Source organism: Notechis scutatus, chromosome 1, assembly GCF_049901735.1.
Source record: "Notechis scutatus isolate UNSWTSFEM ecotype Mainland chromosome 1, rNotScu1.2, whole genome shotgun sequence".
Lineage (NCBI taxonomy): Eukaryota > Metazoa > Chordata > Lepidosauria > Squamata > Elapidae > Notechis > Notechis scutatus.
Genome location: NC_142009.1, coordinates 11,000,685 through 11,028,070, shown reverse-complemented (window position 1 = coordinate 11,028,070; position 27,386 = coordinate 11,000,685). Strand labels below are relative to the sequence as shown.

The window sequence follows — 27,386 nt, the reverse complement described above, 5'->3', positions numbered from 1 at the left end:
GTGGGGCCAGCGCATGACACATCTAGCCTGCGGGCTACAAGTTTGACACCCCTGCACAGGTGGGACAAGACTAAGGGCATATGTCATGAGGACTATAAGAGACACTGAATTCACAGAAACGGGAAAAGGACACTATATCGAATGTAAGTTTTCACACCCATTCTTATTTTTCAATCTGGTTCTCTTTCCCAGCAATGCAAGGAATACAAAGTTATCAGAGAGGTTGCACGGAAGCAAGATGGGAGGGGATTCAAGTTGGGCTGAGAGACAATAGGAACAATGACAGCAGAAATGTCCCAGGAGGTCAAAAAAGTCAATATGGCATCCATCAACATGACATCAGAATCCAACTTCTTTTACATGTAAAAAAGTGGGAACCTGTCAGCACCCAGAAGGAATTTTGTAAATGAAAAATGCTGGATAAACATAAATGGTTAACCTTCCAAGATGTACTAGAATTTTCTTATGAGAATTGAAATCAAGAGATTTAATAAGAGAAGGGTATGCTTCCCAATGGTTTTCTTATATACAATTAACAGAAAGGTTTAACGTGGATGAACGATTTTATGATTTTGAACACAGCAAGACTGAATTAGAATTAGAATTATATACCAGTGACGAATATGTTATTGCCAAAATTATAAACTTTTGCTGAAATATGAGAACAACTGAAAGATGGTATGAAAAATTAGGCTAGGAAACTGGCTATAATGTACAAATGGACCAAAAGGAAAACATGCAGTTGAAAGAATTCACATTTACATAATGTTCTCTAACCTTAAAGAGAATTTTTATGAAATGATGTATCTCTGGTTTTTTTGTCACTAGAGAAACTGTCTAGAATGTATAATGGTAGTTTGAATCTTTGCTGGAAACGTGAACAAGAAGGGACTTTTTATCATGTTTGATGGACTTGTAAAAAAGCCAAAACATATTGGATACAAATACATGCATTAATTCAGAAGATCTTGAAGTATAATTGGTCTAATGGACAAGCAACCAGAACAAAAGTTCCAGAACTTTAGTTTTATTTATGACAATTGCAGCAAGATTATTCTATGCTCGAAAATGAAAAGACTCAGCACTATGGTACCTACAACAAGGGAATGAATTGGTGAAGACGACAGGACTTGCGGGGATAGTTAATTTAACCTCTTTGATTAGGGAAAAAACAATGTCAACATTTATGAACAACTGGAAACCCTTATAGATTTTTTTGCATGAAACAGAAAAAAAATGCATTTATGATTTGTGCTAATGATGATTAGGAAAAAAAAAAAGAATACTAAAAAGTGAGGGTCTTTTTTTAATCATGGAGTAATTTTGTAACTATATTTATATTTGCTGCAAAGGAATGCAAAGAAATCAGAACTTTCTCTTTCTTCTGCTCTTTTATTTGTGTTAGACTGACTGTGTTTTGTAAAACTTGATTAAAGAAAATATTTTGAAAAAGTTGACTTTTTCTCTCGTTTGAAGATGTGTTCTTGACTTTTTTGACCCCCCCTCACAGACACCCCCTGAATAAGGGGAAATATATTTATCATGAATAGTTTCTGATTGTGGAAGGGATCTGCAGGAACACTTTTTCATGGAGGGGAAAAAATTATATTATTCTAACTATCACACTCAAATAGCATGATTCAGGTTTCTTTTCTATTAGCAGCAATAATTATATAATTATAGTAAAAATCATCATCCACAATACAGCAAAATCTGGTGGGCCACCCTCTATCTGGATGAAAGGACACAAGTATCCATTCGTTCAAAAGTCATGATGCAAAAACACCGACCAGAAACCACTTTGGAACAATGGGTGGGGCTTTTTTTTTCATACATTCTGAACCACATTTGATAACAGATTATCATTATCCAGCTTCAAAGATTGGTGTATAAAAGATTAGGTGAATTGTCAGTTTTCTCTCTCCCCCCCCCTTTTTTTTTTGGTGGTGGTGGGGGAGCTGGATTCCTCAGAGTTGAAAAAAAAGACGTAAGAGTAAGACCCAAATTCTTAGTCACTGGATAAAAAAAAAACCATAACGTGCCTTCATGTTCCCATGCGGTTGAATTCGGAGAAGCCTTGGATCGTTCCAGAATAGAGTCACCAGCGTAAAAATTATCTTCCCTTTTAACCATCATGGTTTCTCATCTTATTTGGCTTCTCCCCCCTCCCCCCAGTTGCCAATTCTGGATCTAGAAAAGAAAAAGAGAGAAAAATGGGAACATTAACAAAAGCTTCAGTGCTTTATAACAGGGGTCTCCAACCTTGGCAACTTTAAGACTCGTGGACTTCAACTCCCAGAATTCCTCAGCCAGCTAGCTGTGGAATTCTGGGAGTTGAAGTCCACAAGTCTTGAAGTTGCCAAGATTGGAGACCCCTGCTTTATAATACAGGTAGTTCTCAACTTACTATGACAATCGAGCCCAAAAGTTCAGTTGCTAAGCGAGACAGTTCTTAAGTGAGTTTTGCCCCATTTTACAACCTTTCTTGCCACAACTGTTAAGTGGATCACTTGCAGTTGTTAAGTTAGAAACATGGCCGTTAAGTGAATTGACTTGGCTTGCCAGAAGATGGAAAAAGGAAATCACATAATCCCCCAGACACTGCAATCGTCATAAATATGAGACAGTTGCCAAGCGTCTGAATTTTGATCATGCGACTAAAAGAATACTGCAACAATTGTAATCATAAAAACAGTCATAAGTCACTTTTATAAGTAGCTTCAAACAGTCACTCAACGAACTGTTGTAAGTTGAGGACTACCTGAATTTTGGAGGAAGGGTATCCTTCTTAGCTCTGAGCAAAGAGGAAGATAAAATCTCCTTCGAATATCTCCAAGCTGTTTTCTTTGTAACAGTGCAAAATGGTTTGACAACTGGTTCCTATTTAGCTGCTTTTTAAAAAAACGTCCTGTCATGCCCTTGTCAGAGCCAGACTCTGAGGGAGAGGAGGAACAGCCGACAGGGAGTGGAGGTGTGGCTCTGGAGGTTGTGGAGGAGGCTGGGGAAGGACAGAGGCCGGCTGGGCAGTCAGAGGAAGAACCAGAGCCATCCCCTCTGCATCCTAGGACATGCAAGGTGGAATGGAGAAGGGAACAACTTGGCTTACGAGAGAGGAAGCGGCCATGACCTCACTCATTAGCTGCAGCTGGGGAGAATAGTATATAAGAGAGATGGTTAAAACACAGCATTGCCAGAAGCAAAGTGTGTGTTATTTTGGGCTGAAGTTATCTTGGTTGGTGTCCTTCCAACAGACTGTGCCTTGTTATCTCCTTGAAGTTGGTAATTACTTATCCTGGTCCGTTGCAGAATTTCCTTCATTAAAGTTTGTTTTAGGTTTTTATTTCACCTCTATCTGCTCGTTAAGTTCGGACTGTATTGCTTTCTTTTGAAGACTATTTTTGAATATGCTTTATCTCCAGCTGAGAATTATTGAACAGTGGGGCCAAGTTGGAGGCATTAAAGGACATTTATTTACGTTTTGGATTTTGTTACGTTTGTGTTATACTCCAGGTCATCACATGTCCATTCTTGGATTTCCTCATGGTCTCCTATTTAAGGGTCAGTCAGTTATACCTCTGCATATCTTCTGAAGATCAGTCGAGATCAGAGACTTGCTATCATCTAGTTGGAACTGAGCAAAATATGTTTAAAAAAATTCTTTGGGCCAGAGGTTAGATTCCACTCTTGCTGTTACCACTGCTTTTTGATCTTGCTTCTTCCAACATGGGCATAACAGCATTTTTTTTAAAAAAGCAGCACAATTCCACATATTTTCACACTGGGCAGCAACATGGACTGGATTAAGTCAGGTAGCATAAGACCAGAAAAACCAGAGGCCAATTAATCAGAATAGAGCTGGAAGGGAACTTGAAGGTCTTCTAGTCCAACCCCCTGCTCAAGCAGGAGATCCCTAACCATTTCAGACAAGTGACTGTCCAGTCTCTTCTTAAAAGCCTCCAGTGATGAAGCACCCACAACTTCTGGTGGCGAGCTGTTCCACTGGTTAATTGTTCTCACTGTCAGGAAATTTCTCCTTAGTTCTACATTGCTTCTCTCCTTGATTGCTTCTTGTCCTGCCCTCTGGTGCTTTGGAAAATAAGTTGATCTCCTGGTCTTTGTGGCAGCTCCTCAAACACTGGAATACTGCTAGCATGTCCCCCCTATTCCTTCTTTTCTCTAGACTGGCCATACCAAAATCCTGCAACCCGTTCTTCATATGTTTTAGTCTTCAGGCCTTTAATTATCTTAGTTGCTCTTCTTTGCACTTTTTCTCAACATCTTTTTTGTAATATGGTGACCAAAACTGGATGCAGTATTCCAGGTATGACCTTACTAAGGATTTATAAAGCAGTACTAATACTTCACGTGATTTTGATTCTAGTCTCTGTTTATGCAACCAAGGATTGTATAAATATAAATTCAGGGCAAAAGGTTGCTTAAGATCATTGTTTTCAAAGTCTTCTCCATTCCCACTAACTACTGGTAGCTAGCAACCGCACCTATTTCTATTTATTATAGCTGTCCTGTTTTAATTTTAAATTACAAGAATATATTATTAAACGTAAGGATATATTTGAATGCTGTTTGGTCTTTGCAAACAGTAATAGCCTTGAATATTTCTGTTCATAGTACCTAGCAAATGAACTGATGATTGTTGGAACAAAAATGAGCATACCTTATTGTACTTCTTTTGATGGTTCTTCTGCTGCAGGTAACTTTCTTCTTATTTGGCAGTCCTCATCTGAAACACAGAGGTAGAAGATGGTTGAAGCATGCAGATCTGCAATGGCCCAACTTTGCAACTAGACTAAAGTCGGCGTCAATTCAAAGGCAGGAAAAGGCAGCATCAGAGACAGGCTGTCCTTGTGGCCAATTATAAAGATGATTGAAGAGCCGTGATGGTGCAGTGGTTAGAATGCAGTATTGCAGGCATACTCTACCCACAGCCAGGAGTTTGATCCTGACAGGTTCAAGGTTGATTCTTTCCGAGATTGGTAAAATAAGGACCCAGATTGTTGAGGAGTGATATACTGATTCTGCAAATGACTTAGAGAGGGCTATAAAGCACTGTGTAGCAGTAGATAAGTCTAAGTGCTATTGCTATTTCTAGCAACTTTCTTATTTACCCCAGATTCCATATCAAGGTTTCTCATTCTCCTTCAATAAAATCATTAGCTCCCAACATCATTACTACCAATGCTCCTGATTACAGCTGGCAGCCTTACATCACCCTAGATGTCCCAAAAGGTGCTTTTTTCAAGAGGCAATTGAACTTTCTGGTTTTTCTTTGAAGACGTTTCTCTTCTCATCCAAGAAGCTTCTCCAGCTCTGACTGGAATCTTTCCATTCCTCACGAGCTGAGGAAGCTCCTTGGATGAGAAGGGAAACGTCTTTAGAGAAAAACCAGAAAGTCCAGTTGCCTCTTGAAAAAAGCACCTTTGCGATAACCATGACCTGGATGAGGGAGAATCTCCACAGGCAATCCCCTTAGTTGTGTCCATTTCTACAATACAGGTAGTCCTCGACTTACAACCATTTGTTTAGTGCCCGTTCAAAGTTACAAAAGCACTGAATAAAGTGACCCATGACTATTTTTCACACTTAAGACAGTTGCAGCATCTAAATGGTCAAAATTCTGGCATTTAGCAACTGGCTCATGTTTATGACGGTCGCAGTGTCCTGGGATCATGTGATCCCCTTTTGCAACCTTCTGACCAGCAAAGTCAATGGGGAAACCAGGCTCACTTAACAACCATGTTACTAATTTAACAGCTGGAGTCATTCACTTAACAAATGTGGCAAGAAAAGTCATAAAATGAGGCAAAACTCGCTTAACAAATACTTCACTTAAGTCACATAAATGCTGGGCTTAATTGTGGTCATAAGTTAAGACCACCTTACATACACATTCCTCTTGGAACAGGAATTTATATTTTGTAAACCCACAGCAAGTTGGATGATATAATTTCAGGATCCCAAAATTCAGGGTGCAATTAAGGAACTGGGCCAATTGAACTCCCTGATGTGCATACTAAGGTCCGGATCTTACCACATGAATGTCCTTCAACGTCATCAAGAAGGTTTGCTGTTGAGGCTGCAGTCCCCATCCTGGATTGGTGTTAAGGAGACCATAATCCACACCACACATCAGATGGAAATCTTAAAACTCCCAACCAATGAGAGCAACACTGTTTAAAAACTGTCCTAGTTTGGAAGATGATCTAAACCTGGCTGAGGTTTGAGAATGGCCTCCACATCCATTTCCTCGGTGTCCACACTCAAGGTGGGTGATAAGATAACAAGATAAGATAACCTTTACTGTCATGCACAACAATGCTCATTAAAATGAAATTCCCATGTCTGGTTCATCCTCCGAATAATGTCACCATCCCAACGAGAACAATAATAATATAATAACAACAGCAACACCCAAAATACCAAGTAATACAAAAACAACATTCAAAAATCATCTTGAATATATATATAGTGGGGGGAAAAGAGTCTTGAGAGTTAACAAGGTTGATGCTATAATGGAACAAAGCTAAATCTGATTGTTCTGCTTTTGTGGTTAACTAGCCAAGAAAGAGAGGTCCTATTTTTAATCCCCGGTCCCATCTGGAGCAGGAAGAGAGCCAAGAAAATCACCCAAACTGCTGAATGCCACCAGAACACAATAAGTAGCCAGGCTGATGGGGAAAGGCAAAGAATCCTGCATTCAAATTCCTGTTCCTAATTTGTTTGACTTCATTTCCCAGAATGCTCAGCAATGGCCAGGATGACAAGGGAATACGTGAGGAAGCCCACACTAGAATAAACCTCTCTTTGCACTTGGATTATAGTCTCTTTACACTCCAAGGCTTGGAGTGATGTTCTCATTCATTAAAAGATAACAGCAGGGAGAGGGGGGACCCCAGAGATGGTATTCAGCAGGTTCTGACAGGTTCTGGAGAACCGGTAGCGGAAATTTTGAGTAGTTCGGAGAACCAGCAAATACCACCTCTGACTGGCCCCGCCCCCATCTCTTCTCTGCCTCCCGAGTCCCAGCTGATTGGCTGGGTCTTCTTTGGTTGCCCTGCACAGGAGAACGGAGCTGGAAAACAGGTTAGTGGGGTGGGGAGGGAATGGAGATTTTACAGTATCCTTCCCCTGCCACGCCCACCAAGCCAAACCATGCCCACCAAGCCACGCGCACAGAACCGGCAGTAAAAAAAAAAATTGAATACCACGACTGGGGGACCCTCAAGATCACCAGGTTGGGAGACCAACAGGAGGTCACTTCACACAACCAGGAAAGGATACACTTGGTGCTTCAAAAGCTGTTTTCTTTTTGACTTCCTCATTTTAGTCTTTTCTGAGAAAGCTCTGGCAAGTTCAAACAACTTCTTGCGTGTAGCTGAAAAGAAAAACAGTGGCACTTTTAACGGATGGGGAGGGGGGAATGGGGGGGAGAGGAACAGTTATCTCCAAGCATTTTTATACTCAAGTATGGACTTCATGCTGCCAAAGTGAGAGGCTTAAGGACTAGTAACTTGATTAAGACGAAAACTGCAACTCCTTCAAGATCCTGAATTTTGCAGCTGTAGTACATTTAGGAACTGAATTAACTGAAGAAAAAAAATCGAGGGGGGTCTCTGAAAAAGACAGAGGTCACCCTACCCTTAGGACCAGATCTCTGCCTATTTTTCCAATGCATCCTTCTGCAGGGTTAACAGATAATCAAGTTGGAAGGGACCTTGTAGGTCATCTAGTCCAACCCACTGCCCAAGCGGGAGATCCAAGCGGGTTGAGTCTAAAGACAAGACTGCTTCCTCTTTTCCTAAAGGAGAAGGGACCGGCACTTAATTCTTACTCCAGAATTTACTTGGGATAAGTCTGATGCAGCTACAACCATCTATCTGTGTGTCAAAACCAGGGAGGCAGCAGATGTAATGTAAACCTTGACCTTTTTGAATGAATGTGTGACATTCCATCTATCATCTTCCCAATTTTGACACTCATGCACACAAACCTACCCACATGCCCTGACCTGATGATAACAAGGTATTTGGGGAATGCAAGCAAGAATGTTGTATCTTCCAATATCTTATTGCTGCTCCCTGCTTCTGATCCCTGAGACGTGTGTGTGTGTGTGTGTGTGTGTGTGTATGGTATTAAGCTTTGTTCGGGTATTTTCCCACATCATTATAGTTGTGCTTTTAAGGTTGTAGCAACGTTTGGCAGAATCTCATCTGCCATCATCAGGCTTCTGTATTGTGTTCGTCTGTGAGTCAGTAAAACTGTGAAAGTCTGACTCACAGACGAACACAATACAGAAGCCTGATGATGGCAGATGAGATTCTGCCGAAACGTTGCTACAACTTTAAAAGCACAACTGCAATGACATGGGAAAAATACCCGAACAAAGCTGAATACCATACATGTAAGTACCCGTGAAAACTTAAGAATATATATGTATGTATGTATGTATGTATGTATGTATGTATGTATGTATGTTTTCTGAGGTTCTCGCGGGTATTTGTATGTGGATCTTTGGTTATTCGGGTTTTTTCCTGCGTAAGATTGGAAGAAGAAGCAGCTGCAAGCTCACATCACTCTGAGAAGCACAGAGCTGAAGACACAAGCCTGAAGATGATGAATGAGACTTCATCGAAACGTTGCCTAGATACTTCCAATCTTACGCGGGGAAAAATCCGAATAACCAAAGATATATATATATATATATATATATATATATATATATATATATATATATATATATATATATATATATATATATATATATATATTGGTCTTGGCGTGTTCGGGTCTTTTCCCGTGTAAGATTGAGAGCATCTTGGCAACGTTTCGACGAGGTCCCACTCACCATCTTCAGGCTGGTGCTTTCAGCCTCGTGCTTTGCACAAGCATGAAGCTGAAAGCACCAGCCTGAAGATGGCAAGTGAGACCTCGTCGAAACATTGCCAAGATACTTTTAATCTTACATGGGAAAAGACCTGAACACACCTACACCTACATACCTGTACCTGTGAAAATCTACGAATATGAATATATGTATGTATGTATGTATGTAGTGCATGTATGATATAACATATGCTAAACAAATAACTTGGCCTAGAGCCAATTTGTTTCAGTGGTTTTACTGTGTGGGGTAGGAGCAGAGGAGAAATTAAAATTTTCCTTGCTCCAAATCCAACACCTTCACTACTACCTTGTCTATTAGGACTTAATTTCCTTGGAATTCCAGCTGGCCTAATGCCACGTTGGGGGCGCCAGGAAGCTGGCATCCAATCCTATAGAGCAGGGATCTCCAAACTTGGCCACTTTAAGATTTGTGGACTTCAACTCCCAGAATTCCCTAGCCAGCAGGTCTGTGGGGCATCTTAAAGGTCTGTGAAGATTCTCAATCATCCAGGTCATGGTTGCCCCAAAGATGCTTTTTCAAAAGGCAACCGGACTTTCTTCGTTTTATGTCCTTGAAAATGTTTCGCTTCTCATCCAAGAAAGATGAAAAGTGAAGAAATTTGAATGAGAAATGACATATTTTCAAGGGGGAATAAAAAATCAAGCAAGTCCCGTTGCCTTTTTAAGAGCACCTTTGGGACATAAATCTTAAGATTTCCAAGTTTGGAGTCCCCTGCTACAGAGAGACAATGGCAGGAAATATGCATCACGGTGTTGGCTTCTGCCCAGCAATGTGGCACAATATAACTCACATTTTCCCATGTGTTTCAACTTGTCCCTGAATAAGGCATCGTCGGAGATAGCCCCGCTGGGCACACCAGTTAAGGAGCGAGTGACCTCATCTGCAAGGCAAGGCAAAGCATATTTAGGATCGATAGGAAGCAGCCAAAGCCAAGAGAAAGATTTTGAGCACTCTTTCTATCCCACTGGACCAGTGGTGGCATTCTACCGGTTTGGCCTGGTTCAGCCAAGCCGGTAGTAAACAATGCTACCGTTCAGCTGAACTGGTAGTAAAAAAACAGTTACTGGTTCAGCTGAACCGATATTTTTTCCCCTCCCAACGATCAGCTGTTCCGGGATCCTCCTCGCCGTCTTACTGCTTCACCCAGGAGGCTTCCCTGAGGCCCAGGAGGCAAAAAGCGGCGCGCGGGGTGTGTGTGCTGCGCTCCCCCCTGCACCTTGTTTTTTGCCTCCTGGGCCTCAGGGAAGCCTCCTGGGAGCAAAAATGGCCTCTCAGGAGGCTTCACTGAGGGCCAGGAGGCAAAAAAAAACGGAGTGTGCAGGGGGGTGCTGGAAAAAAAGCCACCCCCACCCAGCCACATGGACACAACCACCTAGGCACACTCACCTAGCCATGCCCACAGAACCGGTAGTAAAAATATTTGCATCCCACCCCTGCACTGGACAACTTGGATTTCAAATCCCATCCTTCCCAATCCTTGGCTATTCTGGCATGTCTGCCTTCTAGACGGGGTGGGATTCAACCATTGCCTTCTAGACAGGGGTGGGATTCAACCATTGCCTTCTAGACAGGGGTGGGATTCAACCATTGCCTTCTAGACAGGGGTGGGATTCAACCATTGCCTTCTAGACAGGGTGGGATTCAACCATTGCCTTCTAGACAGGGGTGGGATTCAACCATTGCCTTCTAGACAGGGGTGGGATTCAACCATTGCCTTCTAGACAGGGGTGGGATTCAACCATTGCCTTCTAGACAGGGTGGGATTCAACCATTGCCTTCTAGACAGGGGTGGGATTCAACCATTGCCTTCTAGACAGGGGTGGGATTCAACCATTGCCTTCTAGACAGGGGTGGGATTCAACCATTGCCTTCTAGACGGGGTGGGATTCAACCATTGCCTTCTAGACAGGGGTGGGATTCAACCATTGCCTTCTAGACGGGGTGGGATTCAACCATTGCCTTCTAGACGGGGTGGGATTCAACCATTGCCTTCTAGACAGGGGTGGGATTCAACCATTGCCTTCTAGACGGGGTGGGATTCAACCATTGCCTTCTAGACAGGGGTGGGATTCAACCGGTGTAACAATCCGTTTGGTGAGTGTGTGCTTTGCGTGCGCACAGCATTTGCAACTCATCTTTTAGTACAAGCCCTGTGTAAAAGAGCTGACGTGTGGCAATCCGCTGTACCACGCGAAGCAGCTGAGCTGGAAAACCCAGAAATAAAGCACAGACTAGAGCCAGGGTGGATGCGTGGGCCCAACAGCTGATCATTGGAGCGAACCGGTTGCTCTCAGCTGATCTTCAAAGCTACCAGTTCACCCGAATTGGGCCGAATTGGTAGAATCCCACCCCTGCTTCTAGATTCCTAGCCTTCTATGAACACTGTTATAGAGCAGTGTCTCTAAACTTCAGTAACTTTAAGATGTGTAAACTTCCACTCCCAGAATTCCCCAGGAAATTCAATGAATTTTGCCCATTTGTGGTTCAGATGAATTCATTGAATTTTGCAGCACTTGCTGGGAAAAAAAGGACATTCTTACTCTTCCATCTCTTCTATTTCAGTTTCTGCCATGTGATTAATAAACAAAACTACCTTTCATATCTTTATTTCTCTTTATTTAACAAAGAAACTATTATCTAACCATACAACTTCCAGAGGTCCCAGTGCAAAGGCTAAACTGCAAACGGGCCCATTCCATTAAGGTGGTTAATTTATTGCTTGCATTCTTATCTTGTTACCTTTACCTTCTGTTAGGTGCAAAAAACATTTTTTTTGTTCTTTCAGCAAGCCTCAGACTTGAACTTCCTTAAAACGTGCCACGAGGAATACAATTTTTGAGAAACGCCTGTCTGAATAACCGAATGTGAAAATAAAAAAAATACTGGTAACGCTTCCCAGATGGCATTAAGGTACTTCAGAAATTTAGAGAGATATTCAATGCTGTAAAAAATATTCCTTGAGGGGACCCTTCGATATTTTATCAGTTTTTGAAATTTTTATAACACTCAAAAATTATTTTCTGTCATGTGGGAGGTAAAACTTCTTACCTATTTAAGCTCCTGTTGAAAGAAGAGGATTGATTTTTTTTCTTCTCCTTGCATATTACTACTAGCTCGATACCTTGTGCTTCGCTACAAAACTATGTGGTCGGGCTTAGTTTTTGGGGAGGAAAACAAGGGAGGAAAATTCCGCCTCTGCCTACCAGCATCCATCAGTATTCATCTGGCTACCGTTCTGTCAGTGTGTGAGAGACCTGAGGGCTGTTTGGAAACTGAAAGAGTATTTGCTGTGTGAGCAAGAAGGAGACAGCAAGGAGCCTCGGAGGTTGTGGGTGCTCCATCACTGGAGGCTTTCAAGAAGAGATTGGACTGCCATTTGTCAGAAATGGTGTAGGGTCTCCCGCTTGGGCTAGATGACCTACAAGGTCCCTTCCAACTCTGATTATCTGTTAAATCTGCTAAAGCCTGGGCCTGGCTTAGCTCAACTGTTCTGTACCAAAGCTGGTTGCTGCTATGAAACTCAAATTCAAACGGAAACTCCCCTCCCCTGCTTGTGTTTTGCATTTGGAACAGATTTCTTTTCAGGTGGGGAGGGGGAGTAGAACTCCTTAGCATCAGAGCCTGTTAATAGTAATATATGAAATACTAATGCTCTGGTGGTCATTTTGAAAAATCCTTTCTTAGTGAGCACCTAGGAGCCAAGAGGAACACACATGCCAAATTTCAAGTTTGTAGGCTTTGAGGTTCTGGAGATTTTGTGGTGATCCATGAGTGGTATTTCGCTTTTATATATATAGATTATGCTTACAGGTAGTCCTTGGTTTACATTTAGTAACTGTCCAGAGTTACGATGACACTGGAAAAGGTGACTTATGATTGTATTTTCACACTTATGACTATTGCAGCATCTTCATGATCAGAATTCACACCCTTGGCAACTGACTCACATTTATGATGGTTGTAATGTGCCAGAGTCAAATTATCACTGTCAACTAAAAAGATACTCCTTTGGTCTTTTTAGCTGCCAAGAAAAAGGGAGTTGGGGAAAACAAGGCATTCTTGAAATGCCTAGATAATCACTTCAGCAGCCCAAAGTTGGAGACAGATGTGTCCCATTGGAGGAGTCACATCCAGGGGGTTGGGGAAAGACCAGGGTCCAGGGGGAAATGTATGATGTAATTTAGTATTGGCTGTACCCAGCCACGCGCCAACATGGCAACCTCTAATAAACCAATTTACTTTTCTCTGAAATGTGGCTAGAGACTTTTATTTGAATGAGGGTGGATTTGTTGGAGCCCTGACAATCACCTTTTGTGACCTTCTAACATGCAAAGTCAATGGGTAAGCCAGATTCGCTTAACCAGGTTACTAACTTAACAACAGGGTTACTAACCTATCAGGAGTGATTCACTTAACAACTGAAGCAAGAAAGGTTATAAAATGGGACAAAACTCACTTAACAAATATCTCACTTAACAACATAAATTTTGGGCTCAATTGTGAAAAACGGTCATAAGTCACTTCTTCCTGTGCCATTGTAACTTTGAACGGTCACAAAGTGAACTGTTGTAAGTTGAGGACATTGCAACATCCCAAGTCAGGCAAAGTCAAGGGGGAAAGCCAGGTTTGCTTAAAGGCCGCATGATTCACTTAACGATTGCAGTGATTCACTTAACTGTGACAAAAAAGGTCAAAACTTGGGGCACAACTCACTTAACAACAACTTGTTTGGCAATAGAAAATCGGATGCCAATTGTGACAACACTTCTTGTAAGAGGAAGTGAGAACCAGACTGCCAAAACAGAAGGAGATGAAATCCAGAAAGAAAAATATTAAGATGATTTAATTCCCACTTGATTAAAGCTCTGGATTGGAACAGCCTAAGCCCATACTGTGGAAAAGCCCTGTGATTTATAATACCTTGGGTATTTGGTATGTTAGTAATCCCTTCTAACCTAGTGATATTTTCCTTTTATCTGTACACAGCAATTGCTTTTGATTAGCTAATTTCCTGATATTTCATTCTGACATTTGAAATCAAAACCAATACGATGTAAAACGTATTACAGTTTCAGATCATGGTCTTATGAAATATTTTCCATTTGGGGAAAAAAAAAATCAAATAAATTTTGAAGAGCTCCTTGAAAAGAAATCTTTGCTGAAAGAAAGATCTTTATGAAGCAGATGGAACAGGAAATGACAGGGTATTTTTGTATTAACAGCGACTTAGTTAAATCGTTGCCTTGATACAAGAACAATCAAAGTGTTTACCTTGTGATCAACTTATAATAAGCACTTATGAGATGAAGTGACAACTGGCTATAGATAATTTTTTAGTGGTAAATGTTAAAGGATGATTAACCTTAAATGCAAGTCATTCATTACTAACCAACACAGATGTTTATTCCCTACTAAGGGAACAAAATAAACTTTTTAAAATAAACTTTCTCTTCCAAAACAGAATTGTTAGTATATTGCACCATGATATTGAGAAAAAAGAGAGAAATTTAGCATAGATCGTCTTTGAATAGCTGGCTGGGATATTTTGGGAGTTGAAGTCTACCCATCTTAAAATCCCCAAGGTTGAGAAACTCCAGTCTGGAATAAGAAACTTCAGAATTCAATTCCTTTTGGGTTCAATTTTTCAAGTAATTATTGGACTCACTGAAATTCTGGCAAATTGTTGCAATCTTAAGATTTTAATGGAAAACATTGAGTGATAAATATCATTTTGATGAATTACTCATAAGAAATTTATACTGCAGGGCAATGCCACGTAAAGAGAGCAAGCACCTCTGGTTTACAGTAAACTGGGCCACTCAAAATATTTTTGTGAATCAACTCAATTCTGAAAAAGCAGACTTTAAAAAAACCAAGTTTAATTTACTTTACAGAATTTGTTGGCAGTTTACTCAACATGATGATTCAACACTGGAAGGAAAAATCTATATCTGATTTATAGCAATGATAAGTATATTTGTCAGTATTTGAACTTGTTTATTTACAACTAGCTATATTGTAGAAGAAAATTATAATCTCCCTGAGACATTTCTGAATTCCTTGTTCATTCATTGAATTTTTACTTTTGATCCATCCTTGCCTATTTCTAGCTTGTTTATATATTTTCTTTAATGTCCAGTAAAAAAAACAAAACCTCAAAATAAACGTGTGGCTTTTGTTTTCTGGCAAGGAAGAAGATTTTTGTACAATATCATTGAATTGGAGCTATTCTCAGGGATGGGATTCAACCGGTGTTACTACTGGTTTAGTGACTATGTTTTACTACGTGCTTCATCACTGGAGAAGAAGAGACTGGACAGTCGCTTGTCTGAAATGGTATAGGATCTCCTGCTTGAGCAGGGGGTTGGACTAGAAGACCTCCAAGGTCCCTTCCAGCTCTATTCTAATTGATCGTTCCTAGGGGACAATATCAAAATTTGCAAGATGGCAGATTGTTGCAATTCAAGTCCCACCCATGGGCTGATGTCATAGGGGCATTCCAACCAACCACCATCCTGCAACACAATTTAGTACAGGGGTGTCAAACTCACAGCGTCACGGCAGCGTCACATGATGTATCGTGACTTTTTTCCCCTTTGCTAAACCGGACATGGGTGTGGCCAGAGTAGGATGCATCCCGCCCTTGGGGCCTCAAGTTTGACAGCCCTGACTTAGTACAACATCGAGCCACAAAACTAATGGTACCCTTGGCAACAGAGATGCAATACAGCCTTACATGCTTACCTGATAATATTGAGGACAAAGCGGGATCTGAACTGAGGGCAGCGTTGTTCATTCTGGATTTCTTTGATTCATATTTTAACCGATCTAGAGGACAGCACAGGAAAAACAAACGTTTGAAAGGATATTGCCCAGCTAACTTTCTAGATAAAGGACACCGTGCGGTTAACAGTAAAGCAACGTGATCAAGAATTTAACTACAACACAGTAGAAAAAAGTAAAACACAACCAGCCTATGAACCCCTTCAGAATTCAAATCAACCACACAACGGCACTGACCCACAACCAATCCACACAACCAGAGGTGGTATTCAGCAGGTTCTGACCAGTTCTGGAGAACCAGTAACAGAAATTTTGAGTAGTTTGGAGAACCAGCGAATACCACCTCTGACTGGCCCCTCTCTCATCTCTTCTCTGCCTCCTGAGTCCCAACTGATCGGCTGGGTCTTCTTTTGTTGCCCTCCACAGGAGAACAGAGCTGGAAAGCAGGTTAGTGGGCTGGGGAGGGAATGGGGATTTTGCAGTATCCTCCTTCTGCCACGCCCACCAAGCCACGCCCACAGAACCGGTAGTAAAAAAAATTGAATCCCTCCACTGACACAACCCCCCCTCAACCACCACTTCACCTCCCAGTGACTCTCACTTGACATGACCTCTCCATTACAAGACCCATTAGAAAATGCTCACTTGACACACCCACTCCTGACCCATCAGAAGACCTATGGCCCACACAAAGCCTTGATCAGCAGAAGAACACAAGACATTCCCTAAACCCTGCTGAAGATGCTACCTAGGCTGGTAATGAAATGTTTGGAAACCAAACACACAAGCTTGGAGGATGAACCTCCACCACTGCAGTAGAAAAACGCCAGAACTACAATATTCATAAAACACAGTTACTCTTTGACTTATGACTTAGTGATCATTCAAAGGGACCCACCTGGGCGCTACTTATGACGTAGATTTCAAGTTGCAATGGTCAGCCCCCTCCCAGTCATGTGACTGCATTTTGGGTGCTCAGCAACCAGGCCGCATTTACAGCCGTTTGTAACACCCCACATCCATGTGACAGCGTTTTACGATGGTTTTGTTGAAAACTTACTTCCCGGGTTTGGCAAAACCAGCCCCATAACAAGCCATTGGTTCACTTAACCAAATCAAATCAAAAGTTTATTGTCAATGTACAACATGCGTACAATGAAATTGAAATAACTGCAGTGTTCACTTAATGATCACAAAAAAAGCTTCTACAATTGGCTTGGTTGTGTGACACTTTACAAGCATCACAGCTTATGACCATAATGGCAAGTTGGGCAAGTTCCATTATGGTCATAAGTCAAGGACTATCAACATGCCCTGATATCTTTGACAGGGTCATACTGGCAAAATCAAGATTGTCACACATTGGTTGGAGAGGAGAAGGTGACTATTTTTAATATTTGGATTCCTGAAATTACCTTTTTCAAGGGCCAGGAGGAAATCGCGATTTCTCTGAAGTTCCTTCATGAATTCTTCATTCTGGAGGAACAGAGCAATCCGTTCATCTTCCAAATACTGCTTCCATTTCTTCTCCTGATCCAATGACCCCTGAGCGCTCTGGTTCCCAGGACTCTGTGTGCTTTGATGACAGTTTTGGGTGCTCTAGAAAGAGATTGTGTGTAAAAAAAAAAAAAAACTATCACACCTGCAGCGGACCTGTAGCAGATTACAATTGGATGTTACAGTCCAACGTGTTATGCATTGGGCAATACGCTACCCACTCTAAATACAAAAGTTTTCTACTTCCCACCTGCACCATATCCATTTGCTGTGGTAAGATGCGGAGAAAGTCATCCGGAAGATTCCCTAATAATGGTGGATTCCAGTCCCTGTATCGCCTTTGTGCTTGTGAACCGCTGGAATTTTGGATATCAGTTCTGCTTGGGGAAAAAAAACCAAATTACAATAATATAATTCCACTTCCCTTGGCAACTTCCAGGTATGTAGGCTTCAATTCCCAAAATTCTCATCAACGGCGAATGGAATGGAATGGCTTCCAGGGACCTTGGAGGTCTTCTAGTCCAGCCCCCTGCTCAAGCAGGAAAACCTATACTATTTCAGATAAGTGGCTGTCTAGACTCTTCTTAAAAAACTCCAAGCGATGGAGCGCCCACAATTTCTGAAGGCAAGCTGTGGAATTATGGGATCTGAAGTCCACATACATCAAATTCCAACCGTATTAAATACCGATCTGAGACAGCGATGGTATTATACTGGTTCAGCCCAGTTTGGGTGAAAATGCTACCGTTCGGCCAAACCGGTAATAAAAAAAACAGCTACCAGTTCAGTTGAACTGGTATTTCTTTTTTTTTTCTTCCCAACAATCAGCTGTTCCAATGATCAGCTGTGCCGGGATCCCTCTCGCTGTCTTATTGCTTCACCCAGGAGGCTTCCCTGAGGCCCAGGAGGCAAAAGGGGGCGTGCAGGGTGTGTGCTGCGCGGCCCTCCTGCACTCCGTATATTTTTGCCTCCTAGGTCTCAGAGAAGCCTCCTAGGAGCAAAAACAGACTCCCAAGAGGCCCAGGAAGCAAAAACACGGAGTGTGGGGTGGGGGGGACGTAGAGCCACACCCTCCCAGTCACATGGCCATGCGCACAGAACCAGTAGTAAAAATATCTGCGTCCCACCCCTGATCTGAGACAAGCAGGAGAATCTCTGGTCTACCACATGAAACAGAACTACAATTCCCATCTTTCCTCTGCTTCGTCCATGCTGGCCGAAGTTATTGTTCATCAACATCTGGAGAACCACACACTCCTGATTCAAGCAGTTGTGGTATCTCTCCCTCATTAAAGTCCTATCCACAGTGGCTGGGAAAACATCTGCTGGCAAAGTTTTTACCGCTGGGTTTCTTATCTTGAAGTTGCTGGACCATCAGCTCTGTGATTCTGGATCTTAATGGCTACATACCTGGGTGGTGGTACTGGAGGAGTCTCCATGTACTTTCGGTCATATATATGCATATCGTAGGAAGGAGGTGAATACACTGGAGGGGGCTCCTCGTCTGAACTGTCTGGTTCCAAAGTTCGTTCCAGAATCTAAACCAAATGAGAAAAATATACATATTGTTCTGACCCGGCTTTCGCAGAAGCAAGAAACGGGCTCCCTGCAAAGAAAAAACCCTCTTTATTTACACATTGGGAGTTAAGCGCATTTACCAAGAGAAAGTCCAGGCAAGAATCCTGCAAGGAGTTAACTGAAGAAATAGCTCATTATGATAAATGCAAGGCTGTAAACTCCCAGCCGTAAGGCTGCAAATGAACTTAGAGAAATAGACAAACTTCAGTTCTGGCAAGGCAGTCTTTGTCGGCACAAAACACACAAGGAGTAAACTTTCTAGAAATGCGAACCATTGTCTGCGACAACCAAACCACTCCCCTTCCCTCCTATTTATTCCCCAACCAGGGAGGAGCCATTCAGTGTCCACGTTTGTTTTGCTTCCTGAGCCGACTCATTGTCCTCAGTTGTTCACCTCTCCTATCTGCTCTGCACATACGTACATCTGGAACAGGCCCCAGCTTTTCCTCCTCCTCACTCATCTCTGACTCCACAGGCAGCTGCCTCTCAGACTGGGAAATGCCGGATGGACCTGACTCTATCTCTGTGTCTGACGCTGAGCATCCATCAGAGCCTTCCCCAGGCTCCAGAACTGACCCAAGTTCTTCCCCAACCTCCTTATTGTCCGAGTCTGCCACCAGCTCTGCTGGCAGCTGGCAGGCCATAACATGTATTCATTAGAGCAGGGATCCCCAACTCCTGGTCCATGGACCGACACCAGGCTGAGGCACGCCAGAAACCAAGCCATGGAAATAAGCAAAGCCCCATCACCAGGATGCAGGCAGCACACGAAATCATGCACCCTCCGGTCCAGGGGGAAAACTCTAAAGAACTGGTGCCTAAAAGGCTGCTGCATTAGAGACCCTTTGCTTGCTACCAACACAGGTAGTCCTCGACTTACCACCATCGCTTACCATTTGAATTTATTATCAGACCTTCCCAAAGCTACTTTGTGACCCAGTTTCGAAGCGCCAAACCTCCCTCGTGCCCAGTCACAGGATTGCATTTTGCCTGCTTGGCAACCAGCTTGCATTTAGGGTGGTTTGCAGCATCCTGTACTCACGCAATTGTGATTTACAATATTTTTGCCCCGTACTGGCATTTACTCCTGATTTCTGGCAAAATCTGCCCAGTAGTGAAAATAGGTTTGCTGAACAACTGCAGCATAAAAGATAATAAAATTGGGTGCAGTCACATGGTGATTCATGTTACAACTGGCACGATTCATGACCAAAACTGTGGGCTCATTTAACGGTTGTAAGCTGAGAACTACCTGTATTTCTTCAAAAATAAGACCGGGTCTTAATTTTTGCTCCAAAAGACGCATTAGGCCTTATTTTCAGGGAAATACATCCATCTGGCCGACAATCTTAACTGGGACTTATTTTTGGAGAAGGGCTTATATTACGAGCATCCTGAAAAATCATGCTAGGGCTTATTGTCCGGTTGGGTCTTATTTTGGGGGAAACATGGTACCTGTATCTGCAATTGATTGGGATGTCCACTGGGGACAATTAGCATAGAGGGAGAAGTATATGAGAGACATAGAGGTAGAGCAGCGATTCTCAATCACTTGGCATCTTGAAGAGCAAGGCTGTGGAATTCTGGGTACTGAAGTCTACACACCTTCCATGTTGCCAAGATTGAGAAACACTGAATTAGAGCAGGGGTCCCCAACCACCGGGCCCCGGACCGGTACCAGTCCATGGATCAATTTGTACCGGGCCGCCTATTTTGCTTGGGCGCCGCCATCTTGTTTCGACGGCGCTTGAGAAAGTGCTTCCGGGTGAGCTTGTCGGTCGTCAGTTGAAAGCGGCGTTTGGGTGCTTAGTTTCGTCCGAAGAGGGTGGGGGCAGCTTCGAACGAAGAGCCGTCCCGATGGTGGTGGAGTCTCGCGTTACTCAGAAGGAGATTAAGAAAGAGCCCGAAAAGCCCATCGACCGCGAGAAGGTACAAAGGAGGAGTTGAAGGTGGCGGGAGAAGCGGGGACAGCTGGCTGGCCAGTCACTCGGCTCGCCTTGCCTTGGTCGTGCGTGCTGATGCCGGTACTGGTCCGTGGATCATTTTGTACTGGGCCGTGGTACAAAAAAGGTTGGGGGCCACTGAATTAGAGAATTAGGAGGATGGGTGTTGCAAAAGGGAACTATAAGTAGTCCTCAACTTATGACCACAACTGAATCCCAAATTTATGTTAAGTGAACAGTTGTTAAGTGAGCTTTACTCATCTTACTTCCTTCCTTGCAACAGTTGCTAAGTGAATCGCTGCAGCTGTTAAGTTAGTATCATGGTTGTTAAGTGAATCTGGCTTTCCAATTGACTTCGCTTGTCAGAAGGTCGCAAAAGGTGACACATGACCCCAGGACACTTCAACCATCATAAATATGAGTCAATTGCCAAGCATTCTGAATTTTAATGATGTGACCATGGGGATGCTGCAAATGGTCGTAAGTATGAAAAACGGTCATAAGTCACTTTTTTCAGTGCTGTTGTAACTTCAAACGGTCACTAAACAAATAGCTGTATGTCAAAGACTACCTGTATCAGCTCTGAGAAAGATTAAGAAATTCCAGTGAGATTGGGATTTTGGAAAAACAGACATTGGAGCTATAAACTCTCAAATTATGCCCTTGCAATCCATAATTCCATGAGAGAATGCTGGTCTTCCTTCTAAAGCTAGCAAGCCTGTACAATAACAGTGTGTAAATTGTGGGTCACACTTGACTTTTGGAATGCTGGGGCCACAATCCAAAACAAGCTAGCGTGAAAATTACATTTGATATGATTTCACTGACATTTCAATACTATGTACATTAAATATTTATTGTTCATTGGATGATTCTGCATGAAACAATTGTTCTCCTTTTCTCCCCCACACACAAAAAAACCCTAATTTGTTAACTTTTCCTACAAAGAACTTCTGCAAAGGCATTTAATTCTTGCAAAGCAAAATCTAAACAGATTACAGTAATGCTAAACTGAAGACAACCTATATCCGGTTCTGACAGGCATTCAAATCTCCTTCTTATGCCTGCTTTTACTGAAAATACCAACATGATGAACTCCTAACATTTGACAAGGAAAGTGCTGTTCACCTGAGGGTCACGACACACAGAGGCCTGAAAAAATTAGGCTAAGGGCCAACAGTTTGTCCTTAAACTACCCTGCTAACTCCCAATCACACCTACACACCCACACCCCACAGCCAGGAGCTATTAGGGAATGCTGGGATCCAGCCTGTGTTTTGGCAGGCAGGACATCTGCTATCAACTTGCTGGGAGATTTTCACACCCGTAAATAGTTGACAGTGTGCTGCACAACCCCAAACTTGCTTGCAGCTGTCTCTTTTCCCAAGCATTGGGCACAGACAGAGCTTTAGACAGAGCTATTTTCTTCTAGAGTAGTGTTTTCTCAGCCTCGGTGACTTTAAGATGTGTGGACTACAACTCCCAGAATTCCCCAGCCAGCCATGCTGGCTGGGGAATTCTGGGAATTGTAGTCCACATATCTTAAAGTTGCCAAGGCTGAAAAACATTGCATTAGATTATTGGACTTCTGCACAGCCATCCTTCCCAAGCTACCTGGAACTTCTTCCTGTTTCCATTCTCATCCTAATCCCCCTTCCTTCAGATGGCTAATGGGGGGATGCTGTAGAAGAACGTACAGATAACCTTGGGGGACAATCAGAAAAGAGAAGGAGGAGCCCTCAGTTGCTTAACGGTCAGAGAAAGAAACCTAGAAGGACTTTCCTTAATTGATCAGACCAATAAAACTGGTGGCAGGAAATGTGTACCATCGGACCTGCAAGATTCCATTAATGTATTCTTACAACACAGTAGATTTAGCTCATCTGGTTGTACTTTATTCCTGGTTTTCCAGGAGGATTGATAAATGCAAAAGTCACTAATGGAGTGTGGGTAGCTCACATGGTTAGGACACTGGGTTGATGATCAGCAGCTTCGCATTTGAGTCCTGATTGCTGCTACAGGGGTGAGCTCCCATCCCATACTCTAGCTCCTGCCAACCCAGCAGTTCGAAAGTGGGTGAATGCAAGTAGATAGATGGGTACCACTTTGGTGGGCAACTTAATGAGGACATGAAAGGAGCCCCACCTGGGCATCCGCCAGGCATCCATGATGTCACTGTTCAATCCCTTTCAACCTGGAAGCACTTCGGTGCTCCTGACACAAATGTAGTAGTACTGTAGTAGTGATCAGAACGTCTCATCTCATTGTTTTCAACTGGGGTTGCAAGGGATTTAGCTGCAGATTAAAATAAATGCTCCCAAGGAAAATAAACCACACCATTTTTCTGTTCCCCAGCCCGGCCCCAGGCTGCCTTAGCCTCATTAAGGAAGAAAGACAGCCAAGGTGGTGGGATTAGGGAAGAAATCCTGCCAGTGGAAAAAACATAGTGGGTTTTTTTTTCTTCCTCTTGCACTTGCAAGCTTTGCTTGAGCCAAAAGTAACTTGGTTCAGCTGTCCAAAGAAGATGGCACTGTGAGAATATGAGGGCAGTGCCAACCCAGAAGTGATGCCAAGCTGCGTGTGCAAATGCCTTCCATCTTGCCACAGTTGCTTCAGTGTCCCACCCATTCACCTCTTTTCTCTGCCTTTTCTTTTTTGGCTTGCCTTTGTCATCTCGCAGAGGTGGGGGAATTCTCCTTGTTCATGATCCAGGAATGCCTAAAAACCAAGTTCCTTAAGCAAGCAAGCACTCTTAAAAACCCTACGATATACAGGCTGTCCACAAAGGGAAGAAGTTGATGAACTGACAATATCATCATGTCATTGTGACTTCTACCAGATGTCTATTGAGTTAAGTAGGGCCTTTTCAAATTCTGCCGTTTTAAGCTTCGGCATTCCTCGGCATAAATTGTCTGGAAATGAAGCTGGCTTAAGAAATTTGGTTCCTCCTCCATTTTGGCCATTTTGAGGTTCTGTCTAGACTTCACTGACCACAGCTTAGATCAGCAAATTTATTGAGAGTTTTGCAGCAATAATTCAGCACCAGAAAAATAAACACAGATGGCTGATGCTTCATTTAACATCTTTATAAACATAAGTAGATTTTACAAACCAGTTGTAGATTTCTCCAACATGGAGCAACCTCAAACAGAAACATGTTCTAAGTTCAGAGCAGAGCTCCAGTCTTCAGCAAGCAAGCAAGCAAGCTAGTTTCATCTTCAGTAAACAGACTCAGAGCTCTGCAGAGTTGCAGAGCTCAATATATAACAACTCCTAGGCTACTTTTAGTTTCAGTTTCCAGCCTAGGCTACTTCTAGTTTCAGTTTCCAAAACAGTCCTCATTGACTGAGTTAGTTGCTATGCCTATTCATTGGCTGACCTTGTTACCAAGTTCTATTCCAGTTCATGAATATACTCTGACAAAATTCTTCTAGGAAGGAAGGGAGGGAGGGAGGAAATTTTTTTCAATTTTTCCTGTCATTTGAACTAGAAGGACAAAGTGGCAAGATTTCCGTCAATTTCACTTTTGTCAATTTCAGTGGCTTAAAGAAAAGCAAAGTTCATCCTTTAACCTTTCCCCTGTGCCTTCAACTTTTGAAAATGAAACAGAAAAAGAGACAGATTTCACTGTTCCATCAATTTTTGGATTTTGTTTTAAAAGGGGGAAAAACCCAGTATTTCACTGTTTCACGTGTAAAATGAATGCGCAGTGACAAGAGGATAGCAGGCATTCCTGCCACAATGCACACCGTAGTAGCCAACTAGAACAGAGAAATGAAATGCAGTGCAAGGTGGACTGCACCTGTTTGCGTGCTTAAGAGCCCCAAAGATGTTTTTGGGCACAACCTGGATTTGTATCTATTCCATATTATATAGAAGATCATATTTGTAAGCTAAGAGTGGAACTGTGGGGTCCTTGGTGCCCTCTGAGGACTGACGGCGTTACCTGGTTTAGTAATGAAATGTCTGCAGGAAAACAACCAAGCTCAGAGAGTGCCAAAGCCCATATTCCATCCACAAAAACACCTGCAGTGCCACTCAAATCTCAGGTCATGTCCTTTAACTCCAAAAGGCTTCTCTTTCTCAGCAGCAAACTTCTTCCATCATAAACAAACAGTAAGCTGCAAAATATAGGTGTAAATCAGGTAAACCCAACCCTCGTCTTTCCTGACATTTAACTCGTGGTGGTTTTTTTTCCCTGCCACACAAGTTCAGATATTTCCTTTTGCCGTTGTTTAAAAGGTAAATGAGTTACTAAAACAGTTATTGTCTGGAACAAAGCCTGGTGTCTTAGTCACTAGACCAACAATAATTGTGGCTCTAGCAGTGAACATAAAAATTAAATCAAAAGAGAAGAAAGATTATAAAGAATAATAGACAGTAGTGTAATAACTTAATGGCAGCATAATGAAACAATTTAATCAAGTTTAACCCAAGGACAATTTAATCACTTCCTCACATTGTGGTGACCTCACACATGCTATAAAGGTGGGATCCATAATTACCAGAGGGTGACTGGAGGACATTCTTGGGATTTGGATGGTAAAATAGTTTTGGGGAGAAGTAGGGACTGACTATCCTGACTGCCATTTTAATTTCTCACAATGTTATGTTGGGCATCCGAGGCACTTAAAATGGAAGTTGGGTCTGGTTGGAGAAACACTACCCCATACAATTAGCACAAAAGAAAATCTCTCCGAAAATCTTTCCTCAAACGTTCAGCCAAACTTGCAACTACAGGTAAGTCCTCAACTTACAATCATAATAATTGAGCTCCAAATTTCCATTGCTAAGCAGGACAGTTAAGTGAGTTTGGCCCCTTTAAAAAAACTTTCTTGCCCCAGTTGTTAAGGGATTCACTGCAATTGTTAAGTTAGTAACGTGGTTGTTAAGCGAATCTGGCTTCCCTATTGACTTTGTGAGAAGGTCACAAAAGGGGATCACATGTGCCCCCCTGGGACACGGCAAATGTCATAAATATGAGCCAGTTGCCAACTGTCCAAATTTGGATCACATGACCATAGAGATGCTGTGACAGTTGTATGTCATGGTTCCAAGCAACAGATCCATTGCAAGCAAAAGCTCCGAGGCAGTATGAAAAATGATTCACTTTTAACAATAACTAACAACGCTAACATGCTTGTGAAGAAGGCACAGAAGAGGCTGTACTTCCTGAGAATGCTCAGGAAGATAAATCTATCTCAGCATCTACTTCTGTCCTACTACCGCAGCACCATTGAGAGTGTCCTGACATACGACATTCTTGCATGGTATGAGAGCAGCTCGGTAGTGGACAAAAATGCTCTACAGAGAATCATTAAAACCGCCCAGAATATCATCTGGCTCCAGCTATCAGCCCTGGAGTTGAAGGATATCTCGCTGTTTGAGGAAGTTGCACAACATTTTCAGAGACTCTTCCCATCCTGCTTACAATCTTTGTGAACTGTTGCCTTCTGGCAGAAGATACAGAACAATTAAAACTTGGACCACACGTTTTCTGAACAGTTTTTATCCCAGAGCTATAATTGCACTTAACAATGAACTTGTTGGACAGTATTACTTGGTCTGTTGTGTGAATGCTTGTGTGTTTTTAGAGGGCGGGGAATTTTGGCAGGTGTGTGTGTGTGTTTGGGGATTGTCATGTGTGTGTGTGTGTGTGTGTGTGTGTGTGTGTGTGTGTGTTGGGTCTGGTCTCTGGGTGTTGTGTGAATTTTGTTGTATGTATACTGTGTATATACATACAACAACAATAAAGAATTCAAATTCAAAATTCAAATTCAATGCCATTGTAACTTTGAATGGTCATTATACGAATGGTTGTAAGTCAAGGACTACCTGTATTCCAAAACATGGCAGAGTTTACCTCCGGAGGAATGCTGTCGTCTGAATCCGAACTCTCGTCACATTCGCTGCAGTCCAAATTCATCTGTAGTAGTTGATCAATGGTGGCATCTACTGCACCATTGTTGGCCCTCAAGACACATTCAATGATGTCATAATCCATGTTGGGGAACATGGTCTTGAAATCCTCCATCGCCTGGTTAAACTCCAGCCTCCGTACTTGCCTTGCGGGGCGGCTATTGTTAAGTTCTTGAGCGGAAGAACTGTTCCTCGAGCCACCATTGCTGCTGCTCCGTCGGAACAGACTTGTCATTTTGGATAACCGTTTTTGGAAAATGTTTAAACTTTGTCAAATCGGCTTTTGAGGTAGGAAAAGGAAGAGCCAAGAGAAGAAACGTATAAATCCAAGGAGAAGGGAGGATGAGGCACAATCTGCCTTCCAGTTTTCTGGTCAAGAAGAAGCAACGCAAGGATCTCGCAGAACGACTGGCCGATAATCCACCACAAAATGGCGGCACATTGGAGATGGCGAAACAAGATGGAGCCGAAGAAGCCTGCGGAGTTTCAGCGCTGGATCGATCCACAACAGGAGGAAATTGGTGAAGAAGGACTTCTTCAGAGATATAAGAGTGCCCAAAGCCCCAGATGCATTTCTTTTGCTGAAAAATGAAGAAATGTGTTTTTTAAAAATGAGTAAATCATGTTATAATATAGAAAGCCGATATCAATACCTCTCTCATCCTCCTTTATATGACTTTTCTGTAGTTTTGCAGAACTTGAGATGAGTTTGCAAAACAAATTCCTGATTTTTTTCAAAAATT

At 42.4% G+C, this 27,386-nt stretch overlaps 1 protein-coding gene across 2 annotated transcripts; it reads right to left on the bottom strand.

Annotated features, from left to right (window-relative positions):
• Positions 1-551: 551 nt before the first annotated feature.
• Positions 552-27,386, bottom strand: CUEDC1 (CUE domain containing 1). 2 transcript variants are annotated; one of them, XM_087956838.1, is made up of 10 exons: positions 26,588-27,386; positions 18,614-18,741; positions 17,454-17,580; positions 17,122-17,305; positions 15,668-15,751; positions 9,714-9,803; positions 7,300-7,393; positions 6,050-6,108; positions 4,676-4,741; positions 552-2,190 (listed from the first exon to the last, which is right to left on the bottom strand). In XM_087956838.1, the coding sequence occupies exons 1-9, from the start codon at positions 26,876-26,878 to the stop codon at positions 4,677-4,679; spliced, it is 1,122 nt and encodes a 373-aa protein (XP_087812964.1). In that variant the 5' UTR covers positions 26,879-27,386; the 3' UTR covers positions 552-2,190; position 4,676. The 2 variants fall into 2 exon arrangements, with proteins under 2 accessions (XP_087812964.1, XP_087812959.1); XM_087956833.1 differs by lacking the exon at positions 4,676-4,741 and having other exon boundaries at positions 26,588-27,367.

Coding starts and splice junctions, on each gene's coding strand:
- CUEDC1 (XM_087956838.1), bottom strand. CDS start 26,878: ATGACAAGTCTGTTCCGACGGAGCAGCAGCAATGGTGGCTCGAGGAAC. Junction 18,742..26,587: donor ACGACAGCATTCCTCCGGAG/GTAAACTCTGCC, acceptor CATTTGGTTTAG/ATTCTGGAACGAACTTTGGA. Junction 9,804..15,667: donor TTTGTCCTCAATATTATCAG/GTAAGCATGTAA, acceptor CTTGCCTTGCAG/ATGAGGTCACTCGCTCCTTA.